Source organism: Aedes aegypti, chromosome 2 (genome assembly GCF_002204515.2).
Source record: "Aedes aegypti strain LVP_AGWG chromosome 2, AaegL5.0 Primary Assembly, whole genome shotgun sequence".
NCBI lineage: Eukaryota > Metazoa > Arthropoda > Insecta > Diptera > Culicidae > Aedes > Aedes aegypti.
This window is the reverse complement of record NC_035108.1, coordinates 128,602,782-128,615,244: the sequence shown is the minus strand read 5'-3', so window position 1 is coordinate 128,615,244 and position 12,463 is coordinate 128,602,782. Positions and strand designations below refer to the sequence as shown.

The 12,463-nt window shown below is 36.9% G+C and overlaps 1 protein-coding gene across 15 annotated transcripts in view; it reads left to right on the top strand.

Moving 5' to 3' along the window:
- Positions 1-12,463, top strand: part of LOC5565828 (protein alan shepard) — a 765,716-nt gene that overhangs the window by 678,155 nt on the left and 75,098 nt on the right. For 10 of the 15 annotated variants that reach the window (XM_021842339.1, XM_021842338.1, XM_021842336.1 and 7 more), the window contains one exon: positions 9,022-9,072. The exons of the other annotated variants lie outside the window; for them this stretch is intronic. In XM_021842339.1, the coding sequence (XP_021698031.1) occupies positions 9,022-9,072 (51 nt within the window). The remainder of the gene's footprint in view (positions 1-9,021; positions 9,073-12,463) is intronic. 15 annotated transcript variants of the gene reach the window in all.

Sequence of the window (12,463 nt, the reverse complement as noted above, 5' to 3'; positions counted from 1 at the left end):
TAGCAGAAATTTACAATAATAATTAATACTGTGTGTGTATAAATCTGGAATACACATGTAGAAATAATGGTTTAAATTATAAGCAAACTTAATCAAATGATGAGTCTTCAATTTTCAAAATTGATTATGATTTTCTGCAGACGATTAACTGAAATTGCTGCATCTGCTCAAAATGACTAACTTAAATTGTTGAAAATTTCTTACGTTCATTTAGGATGGTATAAAATCATATAGAAATGAGACAGTCGAGTTTAGATCAAAGGCATTAACGATCCAAGATCCATTAGGTGATTTCCTAAAATCACGAATGCTGAAGATTTTTTATGAAGTCCATATGAAGCTGTTAATCAAACAATGAAAATTAAATTTGCACATCTCTAAATCCAAAACTCTGTCTTTCCTCAATGCACAATACGCAATACTCTTGATGTAAATGTTCTGAGCGTGTATGTTCCTTGCGTTCCAAGCCTCATCGAATATCTAATAAGACTAATGAGAATAAAAGAAAAAAAACGAGCAGATTGTCGAACGTGCAAAGAAAAAGTCACTTGCGATTGACGATTACACTTTCATAAAGTTCTACACAGGGTGTGGCCCAGCTCCTACTGAGTAGATCTCCATATGATACTACACAGTCAAGGATGTTTATCTGCTGAAAACTGAGAAAAAATAGTGTTATACAGTCCGCAACTCCTCAAGAAAACAGAATGAAGCATCTGAAATTAAATTATGAAAGAGTAGATATAACTCAGGTCTCAGGTAGAAATTCATAAGCGTGCGAAAAAAAACAACGAATATGGTTATAAGCTTTTCAGCCATACGGTGGTGGGAAACAAAAGCGTAAAGCATGACGGAATGAAATATGAAGACTGTTTTGTTACATACATGGAGGAAAATTTAAACATCAACATAATGAATTTAAATTAATATCAGAGGACACACAATAAGCCACATCTTCTTTTTCAATCTGATTTTAGTTGATTTACGTCGTAACATGAAACATTCTCACCGAATCTATTGATGCCGTCCTGAAGCTTGGCAATCCCTTTGCTAATCCATCTTCAAACAGCAAATAAGCTTTTTTTTCTTTTCACTACTACACTGACGCATACTGCTTATATCTGTATTGGTAATCTACCTAAAATGCTCTTCTAGAATAGGGATCAGTGCATCTTAATCAAAATTTCTAGTGATAACTTTGGAACAAAAATAACAACAATCATTTAACTGACAAGATTTTTGCAATTTAAGGCACAGAAAACTGTAAATATTTATTTCAATTTGTGAAACTTTCGCAACTTAACCTTACTTTTAATCGCCAATTCAACATATCTTCCAATTCTTCAATTCCAAATCTCCAGTTGCACTTATAACACAGCACGACTTTTTTGTTGAATTAGGCAAAAACTCGCAAAATCTTCTCAGTCCCATTTATCAATGCCTATTTATTACAGATGGGACTGACTTGCGATTCAAGACAGTATGTACATAAATTATTGGTTTCTTCCTTAAAAGGATCAATATCGATTAAGTGTCTTGAAAATTATAAGAAATTTAGAGATCTCTTGCCTGATAAAAGAGCCCTAAAAGAGACCAGTCAAAAATCAAGAGGAGATTACAAGGAGACCAATAAGGAATCAAGATAACAAAAAGAAACCTTATTAGGAATCAGGAAGTAAGATTGTTACAGCCAAACCTCTTTTTACGCCCCTAACTGGGGGAACGGAAAAAGAGGAAGCGTAAGTTGAAATTTGGAGCGCAAAAAGAGAGAGCGTAGGTTCGAATTTTGAGCGTGAAAAGAATTAGAAGCGTAAAAAAGTTTTTCATTAGTAATCCAGAAGTTTTTCGAAGAAGTGGGGTTAATCCGTGTTTCTTCTCAAGGGTATCAATAGGGATGACGTAAACCTAACGCCATTTTGAATTCAAAGATAGCGACTTCCGGTTTGTGAAAATCACTTGAAACATATGTAATATGGGTGTTTTTCGAACGGGATTGATTAATAGATGACGGGAATCCATGTCTGACGCCATTTTGGAATCCAAGATAACGACTTCCGGTTTGCGAGTGTTTTAGGGATGATGAGTAGATGCCAGAAATTTATGTATGACACCATTTTGGAATCCAAGAGGATGACTTCCGGTTTGGTTTGCGAATGGGGAAAATCAATTAAAACCAATATAATATACACATATTACAAGGGTTTCAAGGGTTACAAGTCGCCATCTTGGATTACAAAATGGCGTCAGACATCAATTTCCGGCATCTCCTTATCGGTCCTTATCGATTCCTTCAGGAGTTCACAACGAGATTTTTACGGACTTTCTTTTCATTCCAAAAGTTTCGTTTTAGGAAACCATGGAATCTACCAAAAACAATTTCAGAAACTACCTCAGAGATTTCATCAGGTATTCCCTTCAAGGATACTTTCAGATTTTTTTCAAGAAAGTCTTAAGGTGAAGATGAATTGAAGTCAAACCTCAAATTTTCAAGAGCGCAAATCTGGAGAACCGAACAACCATTTGGGCAGAAAACATTATCGATTGATCACCACCAGCTAGTGACCAATCGATTAAATTTTCAGCTCAAACGGGTGTTTGGTTCTCCAGAATTATGATCTTGAAAATTTAAGGTTTGGCTTCGATTCATCTTCACCTTAAGTCATTCAAGAATTTATCCAATAAATCTTTCACCCTTTTTTTCCTAGAGTTTCCTCCAAGTTATCGCAAGAATACAACCAGTATTTTCTCCAGATAGTTTACAGGATTTCCACAAAAATGTCGTTCAAGATTCCTTCTGGTATTCTTCCCAGAAACTAGTATAACTGAGATCTAGCTTACCAAAGTTGGTCATTTTGTATGGAAAATCGAAAAGGCTGCAAATGTTTTGTCCAATTCTGTATATCTTCAAATTATTTGTTAAGGGACATATCCAGGAAAATGACATGATTTTTTTTTCTCAGAAAAAAATATAATTTTCATATAATTCGAAATGAATTTCTACAATAAATCCCTCAGTAACATCTGATAAAACCTGATTGAGTTCTAGAGTAACCTTCGATTAACTCCCACAATGTTGTGTGTTAAAACTTCTAGATTCTCGAGGAAATCTTGGACGATTTTCTAAGCCAATTGTAAATTGCTATACTACAGGTATTTCTTGAAAACTATTGGACGGATTCCTTGAAGAAATTTGTTTTGGAGCGATCAGAAGAATTATTGGAATGATTACAGAAGCATTAATAGGTGTGAAATCCTAAATAAATTTTCACAATACCCAGTAAAATTTTACTTTATAAATTACTCGAGAAATTGTTTGGAAGATCTGCAGGATTAAACCTTGAATGAACTACATCAATTCCTGGATAAATGTGGGTTAATTATTGTAGGAATTCATACGAAAATTCCAGGAAGGATCCCTATACAAAATTTTTTTAAAGTTCGGGAATGAACCTTTCTAGCTGTTCTTGGAAAAACCTGCTGTAGTAATTCGTGGAAAAGCTCCTCAAGTAACAACTGGGCAATCCACGAAAGAGTTAGTCAACAAATATCTGGAGGTCTTCTTCTTCGTCTTCTTGGCATTACGTCATTTACTGGGACAGAGCCAGCTTCTCAGCTTAGTGTTCTTATGAGCACTTCTACAGTTATTAACTGAGAGCTTTCTTTGCCATAGTTGCCATTTTCGCATTCGTATATCGTTTGGCAGGTACGATGATATTCTGTACCCAGGGAAATCAAGGAAATTTACATTACGAAAAGATCCTGGACCGTCTGGGATTCGAACCCAGACACCTTCAGCATAGCTTTGCTTTGTAGCCGTGGATTCTAACCACTCGGCTAAGGAAGGCCCCTGGATATCTAGAGGTATTACTAAGAATAATTTCACCACAATCCTTGTGGAAATTAGTATCGAAGTGTTCAAGGATTTCCTGCAGCAAATTCTGAAGTAATTCTTCTAACCACCCCTTGAAACACCGCTGGAAGGCTTCCTTGGAGAATTGGTAAAGTAATCTGAAGAGAAATTTTTGGAGGGATCTCTGAAGGAGCCACTGAAAGTATGAAAGAAGAAATCTCTGAAGAATACACTAGCAGAATTCCTGAAGCTCTGAATAACTCTAAAGAACCTGTGGAATAGACTCGTAATAGCCTTCTAAGTTTTTTCTAGAACAAAATGCAAGACCCTGCATTGAAAAAGACCAAGTCTCTAAAAAGAGATCTGCTACCAGCCCTGCCACAAGTTCTGTTAGGATTCTTCGGGAATCTTTGTTTCAAAATTCTGCGAAGAATACATAGAAAAAAATAGATTCACAGCATTCTGATGTTTTAATTAGAAAATTATAGAACAATGTCAACGGCTGCTGAGTTTCGCAGTTTGTTCTAGCTTTGGTCAATTCTGTTCAAGTGAACTGGTTGGGATAAGGATGCAAATTTTAAAATCACTTATCACTAATGAAATTGATCTTAGTAATGATCTTGAAGCTTTCTCAGTCTTGTGCTAATGACTGAAATGACAAAACTCACTTCCAGAACAATGGATCAAGGATCCCATAAAATTAAAAAATAATTGGACTTCCTTGGACATAGAGATTTGGCTAACGTTTGTCCTACCTATGGTTTTGAATGTGAACGCGCCTTTGACGCGAAGAGTTCATTAGGTTGTCCCCGAATTTCGTTTAGGATCTTCAGGATTTTGCTGAACATTTTGCTTGAATCCGGGTCAGGATTTCGAAGAATTCCATTGCAAATTCTCAGGTTCGAGCTAGGAATCCAAACTTTACACAATCTTAGATTCTACGCTAAACAACCTCATGATCTCGATAAGAGTGCCTAGGTCTGGAAATTCTTCAGATCTTACTATGAATCACAGGTGTTTGCTTGAAGACTTCAAACTTTCGGTGGAATCTACTTGGTAACTTTCAGTAATAGGCTGAATTTCTAGATCTCACTCAGATTTTTCAAGGTTCAGTTTAACAGGGTGTCGACTACCTGGAAAAACCTGGAAAGTCAGGGAATGTCAGGGAATTTCATGTTTGACCTGGAAAGTCAGGGAAAGTCAGGGAATTTCACTAAAGGTCAGGGAAAAAATATCAAACTTCATGAGAGAAATACAATAATTTCTTACATGCTATGAATACGAATGGGAATCAATCTTTCAAAACAGCAGTTCGCTTTTATACATAATTAAATAAAATGTAAGCTTCTACATATAGGTATAAGTATCAGCAGTGCTCCATCTATTTAGTTCAAGAGTTTGCTAGATTTGATCATTGACTATTTTCGCGGATTTCGCTCAAAATTTTGAGATAAAAATGGAACTCACTACATAAAATCATGGCAATCCTTAAGAATTCACTCAAAATATCTAAGTAAAACGGGTAAAACGTTACTCGTATCTCGATATCGAATTAGGGACCATAGTAGAAGTTGGTTTTCATGGCTACCGAATGACTGAAAATCCGGTGAATCAAAGAACTATTCACTTTGAAAACTAAAATCGTTGGTTACTCGCTGGTAGTGATCAATCGATAAATGTTTCACCTCTGAACTTTATTTGGTTTTCTAGATTTGTGGTGTGATTTTGGCAGTGGTACATTTTTTCGAATGAATATTTTGGACTATTTCATTCATGTTATACATGTTGTGAAATTGCATATCATGATGCTTTCATACCATATCATACTTATGTGGACGTCATACTGCACATCACTGTTGAAAATACCATTAAATATTTTTTTCAATTATTCATAAATTTTTGAAAATGCGCTGTATTACGGTCCTAGCGTTACTTAACCCACCGTCGGTCGCCCTAGTGTACTGAGTACACGCACAAAGTACAGCCGAAAAACTGCTGGAATTGTTTCGATTTTTTATATGGAGATGACATCCACTGCTGGAATTATTGACATTTTTTTTATATGGAGTTTCGAGGTTATGTCAGGCGTGCAACGATCTATAGTCATTGCCTGTGTTGTTTATAAATAAATTCAAAATGCTCTGAGTGCATCCCTAGTATGATCATATTCTCTGTAATCTAGCAGCCCACTGCATTTCAAATTGAACGTGTGAGAATTTTAAGTATATTTTATCCCTCACACGTTGGCCCGTAATATACAGAACAACTTCATCAAAGACATCATCCTTCTGATCTAATTTTATTTTCCTAATCAGGATCCTAAGATATCTGCTTTCGAAAAAATGCATGATCACTAGCACCGTGTTGTGGGAGAATTCCTAATCAAACGGCACCTCACATGTTTAGTCCTTGATCTGCTAAACAGCTTTGCTGAAAACATCATCTATATACTGAGATTGCCGCGATCAGAATACAGCATGCTCACTAGCGCCATCTGGTAGTAGAATTGAAGAAGTTGGGTGGCCTATCACATGACCTATCACCTACTCAACAGGTAATCGGGATCCTGGGATATCTGTGTTCGAAAAATGTCATGCTCACTAGCGTCATCTGGTGAAAGAATTCCGAACATCACACATTAGTCCTTGAACTACTGAACAACTATGCCGAAAACACCATCTTTCTAAAAAATCGGGATCATGAAATATTCGTGATTGAAATATTGTATACTCACTAGCGCAATCTGATGGCAGAATTTCAAGTTAGATGGCCAATAATATGTTAGTCCGTGACCTACTAAACAACTTTGTCGAAGACCGCATCTTTCTAGGTAGTCAGGATCCTGAGATATCTGTGTTTGAAAAATTACATGCTCACTAGCGCCAACTGGTGGCAGAATTCCGAAACAAGCGGCCTATCACATGTTAGTCCTTGACCTACTGAACAACTTTGCCGAATCTTGCTAAAATATCTAGATCCTGAGATATTTGTGTTCGAGATGTTGCATTGCAAAATGTCCACTTCATCGGTTCCCGCGGGGAACAATCCGATGGCCACTGGAAGGTTAGGATGTTTTCAAAGTTTCAATTGTCCACTGACCAATTGGTACCGTTGAACTGAAGATATTTGCCGAAGACATCAATACTCTATCTTTCCTTTGTGTACTCAGTACACGATGCGACCGCTGGTGTAACTTTTTTTTGAGCGACTGACGGAAGGTTAAGGTTTTTTTTATCAAGAGCTCTCTCATAAGTATTATCAGTTCGTTTTTTCTAAGAAAGAATATACTCAGGGAATGCTCCAGAAATTCTCAAGACGCCTCAATTCAGAAAGCAACAAAATTATTTCGAAGAGTCTGCTCGATAATCCATTTAAATTCTATGTGATTACTTGGATATTTGTATACTTATAGAAGAATTCTTAGAGGAATTTCTTCGAGCATTGCTGGAGGCACGCTATTCTTGGACAAATTCAATACAAAAAGGAATTCTCTAACACTTCTTAGAGAAACCTGGAGGAATAATTAGTAAAATAGAAACTTTTGAGTTTGGGTTGCGGAACTTCTAGGGGAAATCTTAGAAGAGATCTCGAAGAAGCATTGGAGGAAAACCTTTTAAAAACGTTTAATAATTCCAAGAGGAATTTCTGAGACATCTCTTTTGAATTTCTTTTAGAAACACTAACTTGAGTTCAGCAATTCGGTATGCTCAGTATTTTTTTAAACTAACTCTTGGCAATAAAAAATACGTTTGTTAGTTGATGTTTGCAAAATATTTCCAGAATCTCAGTAAAGAATACCCCACTTACTTAGATCTCGTAGAAAGTTATGTTTTCTGAGCGCTCGGCGTTAAGAATTTTGGAAAATGCCAAGACTCGGCGAAAAAAATCAGTCTGGAGATGCATTTTGAATAGAACATGAGCTTGGCTCTTTCGATATCAATGGCACCTACATTGAAAAATAAACGCGTTACAATCGGTACAATCAAGCATGCTGGATTTGCATCATTGAATTGATAACGTGTTTCCATATTTTTGTGATTTCTGCAAAGCATTAGGGCTGTGCACTATGAGGATTTATCGGTATGGGCGATATCATATTGATTCAATATCGGTATCAGCGATATATCGGATTTGAAATTATTGATATCGAACCGATATCCGATATTGTTCAAAAGAGATTTTTGGAATCAATTTCGGCTTTGTAGACACCAACTTTTGTATTATGAAGTTCATTATTTAAATTTTGTAGTGATATTTTGCCATACCCAACGGATATCTCAAATGGTTCAATGATTTTCATTTATGTAATATAATCAATAAATTCTGTTCTGATTATCGGACCAGATATCGGATCGATAATAGTTTTATCGTTATCGAAAAATATCGGCCCGAGAGATATCGGATATTGTATCGATAAAATCGATCCGATAATATCGATATTATCGATAATATCGATATTTGCACAGCCCTACAAAGCATGTAATAACAGCAAATGCTCAAGCTCATGTGTTCAATGGCTAAGAACATGAACATGAAGAACAACAAAAAGAACATGATCTGAGCAAATGCGTGTCTGGTGTATATATCATACGAATAGTCGGATATGTATCTTCTTGTACAAATCTCATTTTTGTTCAAATTAATCAATTTCAGTGGCCTGGAATTTTTCTGGAAAACGACTGGAAGGTCAGGGAAAGTCAGGGAATTTTATTCTACAAATTGAATCGACACCCTGGTTTAAATTGAGATTCATTTATTGAGACTTATTGAGATGCAAAGGATCCAGTTTGAAATCCACAAGATTTCAAAAGGATTCTTACAATCCACTAATCTGAAATTTAGCTGTAATCTCGGCGAAAATTTTAAAATGTTCAAGAAAACCTCGGGATACACTAGGAATCTTCAATATTTCACTGTAAATTCTCAGAATCGCACTTGTAAGTTGTAAATCCTAGTTGATTTCTGTAGATTTTTTGTTGATTCTCACTAAGTTTGATGTGAAACGTGGGATTTTGGAGAGATCCGTGGCAAAGCCAGATTATCTTGAAAAATGTTCACAATTCGAATAGATCTCTAGTTACATTTTTACACCAAATAATAGCTTATAGAGTTGAAATTCATTATATCAATTCACTGTAACTAATAGCATTTTTCTTTCTTCTCATTCACAGGTAAGCTTATTAGCACCGTCGGAAAGCACCCTTTATAACTCGAAACATCAGGTACTTGAACAATGCTCTACTAACTTGTAGTGTAGAAGTTATTGATTTCCTAAGTTATTCTTTCAATTTTCATTTTGTTTCGATTGCGATTGAATTTTGAACCTTTGAGACAAAACACATATGTATGTATCCACTTCTGAAATTCTAGTGAAATTCATCAATGATCAATATCTTTCTTAAGATTAAACTTTTCATCCAGTTTAACTCCACGAATATCCTGGTATAATCTGTTTTTGAAACATACTGAGCGATCCCCGAGTACACTTATAACTTCCAAGGGTTGAGAATTGAGATAATTGAGAATATCTTTCACTAATCGCTGTCAGTAACAATCATGATTTGCTGCACATCATGAAAGTCTGTTTATCGTTTACAGCTCTGGTTATATCGAGGGGATAACAGTGCATGATAAAACCTATCTTAACAAGCTCCCAACCTGGGGGCACTATTGCTATAGGATGTTCCGGGATTAATTATCACGCCTGTAAAGTAATACACACACCCCCAACGGTAAATAAGCGAGAAAATGGGTTTTATCATCGCTCTGTTTTTTGGGGCTCTCTCCAACTGCTGCTGTTTGCCAAGCTTGTTACAACTTGCGAAACATTGCCGATCATAGACGGTACAGATGCGATGTTTTTCTTCGCTTACTTTGATCGTGCTTCAAAATCAATTGAGAACGAATTCCGCAATGCCTGATTACGCCAGTAGATTTAAAGACCTATATTGAAGAAAGATCTTGAATGACCTAGACCTTACATTGAATCAAAAACTTCTTTCGGTTATCTTCTCTTGCGTTAAATGAGTTCACCTTTCAAATCATTTGTTGGAATCAACCCAATGATGGGAATCAATGGGAATGGTTTAATTCAGTTTCCATTGTAGTGCGAATTACACTTACTTCTTAAGAATTATACTGTTTTCAAATTCAATTCAAATTCTCAAAATTAAAATACAAAAAAATCAAAGCGTCCCCAACATCCTGTACCTTATCAACACGTATCTTCCCGTAATGCTGTGCCATGTGAGTGGTTCACCGTCATAGCTGCATAGCTTCAAAAGACACAAATTTCTACTCTTGTGATGCCTGCCGACAATCGACAGTGCCATTTCGCTAGAATCAACATTCGAAAATTGTGTGTGCGTCTTTTTGTGTGGTTTCTGTTGCTATCTTCGTTCCGCCGACCATGCCCCCGCATATGCGGCTCCTAGTAGAACAACTACAAATGGCACCACTTCGGGTTTGCCAGTCTAAACACAGGAGAAAGCTCCAGTTCGGTTTCGCCGTTATCAGCTCAAAAACACACAAACCTCTGCTCTGACACAACACCCTTGAACGTGAAATTGTGTGTTGTGGGTAGCGACGGCTATGGGGAAAGTGCAGGGTGAGTGAAACAATATAATTTAAGTCGACATCATCGACGCCTAAATGAGTCATAACAGTCATATCACGTGTGCGAGTGGTAGGGGAACGTGGGGCAGTACGCCCACCCTACCTCATTGAATCATCTCTAGAAGGATTGAATTTGCATTTTTGTCAATTGATGTCGAAATGCTTTTACCTGAGAAATATATGACAAAAAACAGAAAGACAAGAGCCGAAAGGTGAGGCATACCGCCAAAAAACTTTTGTCTTCTCGACCTCTTGTCTCATGACCTTTTATCGTTTCGACTATTTATCTTTCGACCTTTAGTCCGGGTAAACTGTACCGTAGAATTTCTTTGAATTTCTACGTGAAATTCAAAACTCGAACTAGTTCTCGAGGATTTTTTAACGAATAAGCATTTCCTTGCTGTGAAGCAAACTCATGGAGAAGCTTGGTTGCTGGCGCTTTCTTCTCAAATCTTCTTACTAAATGGAAAGAACTCATTGGTCGATTTTGAATCAGACCTATTTTCCACCAACTATTCGATACAATTTATACTCAAATTTCAAATTTTTCCATAGTGAAAGCTACCAAATATTTTATGTCTACTGTTAGCCCTTTAAATGTTCCTTAAAATGTGTATCTTATTACGGATCATATTATCATTTTGTACTACTTTCCCCTCCATGCAAAGATAGCTTCGTTCAAATGAGCGCCAGTCAGTGCGAGCTGATGATATGATTAGGTGGGTGCTCGCTTTGCAATTTGTTTGAAAGCTCCGACAAGAGTCAATAGCACAGTCGGATGAAATTCGAATGTCGAGCAGCCACCTGCCTGCCTATTCCGGACGCTCCCTCACTTTTGCCTCATATTCCGGACACTTTGATTCAAATTCCGGACAGGTCAAACAAATCATGAATAGAAAAGTCAAATCATCAATTGAAATCGTTTAACTACTAGAAAGACACCTAAGGTAGTTGGATATTATTAATTTTCATAGATATCTATGGAAAATGTTTATTAAAACGAGCCTCCAAAGTGCGAACTTTTGAACGACAAAAATTTGAAAAATTTCGTGTGAAATATTTCCCATACAAAGTAGAGTGTCCGGAATTTGAAGCTGTCCGTAATATGAATCAAACCGGTACCTCCCTTTTATAAATGAAGCATAGCATAGCAAATCATAGATTGACTGTATATGTCAATGGTTGCTACTCTGTGATTGATCGGACCTGGTAGGAATTGCACTACGATCCAAATGAATAAGTGATGGAAGCTTCCGCTTACTCTCGAAGTGCAATTTCAGCAGATCTCATATTATTGATCAATAACGGTGCCGGCCAAGTCCTTACAGTTAGTTGGGATGGGGAAGGAATGTTAGGGTGTAATGATTGTTGCTTCTAGAGACCGAGAATACCTCTGCATCTCCGCAATCACCACGGGGGTGTTTATTAGTAAGGGAGGAAAAGATCTGGGAGTCACCTTTGGTCGGTGATGCGATCCAAAAAATACGACTTAAACATAAAGCTAATTTTGCTAATTTTGTCTCGAGAAATTTTTGGTAGAAGATTTAAAAAACACGCCAACATCCACAATGTCGAACTCCTCAAATGATGTTTCTAGTTATGTCAAAAAGAAAAAAATGTATGGAATGTCGCTGAACAGCGATCGGAAACACGAGGCGATGAATTTTCCTAGCCATCAAAACAGAATCTGCGAATAAGCCCGAACAACCGTTCGGGTTTCATTCGTTCGTGTTTCATTTTCTGATCGCTGTTTCTCCCGACGCTATCATCGGGTTATTTTCCATCGCTGCGTAATGTGAGCGGTACGATCCACGCTGCCTGCTCTTCGCGAAGAACAGAAAAATATTCACTTCGATCATCTTCATGCAGGCTCGCAACACGCAGGTGCGTCACACGTGGTTGTCATGCGGGTCATAGATTGATTTATGATTTTAAAAAGAATATTTGTTTGTATGCACCTACAGTAGTTTATTTAAATGGTAGAAAATCTATAACCCC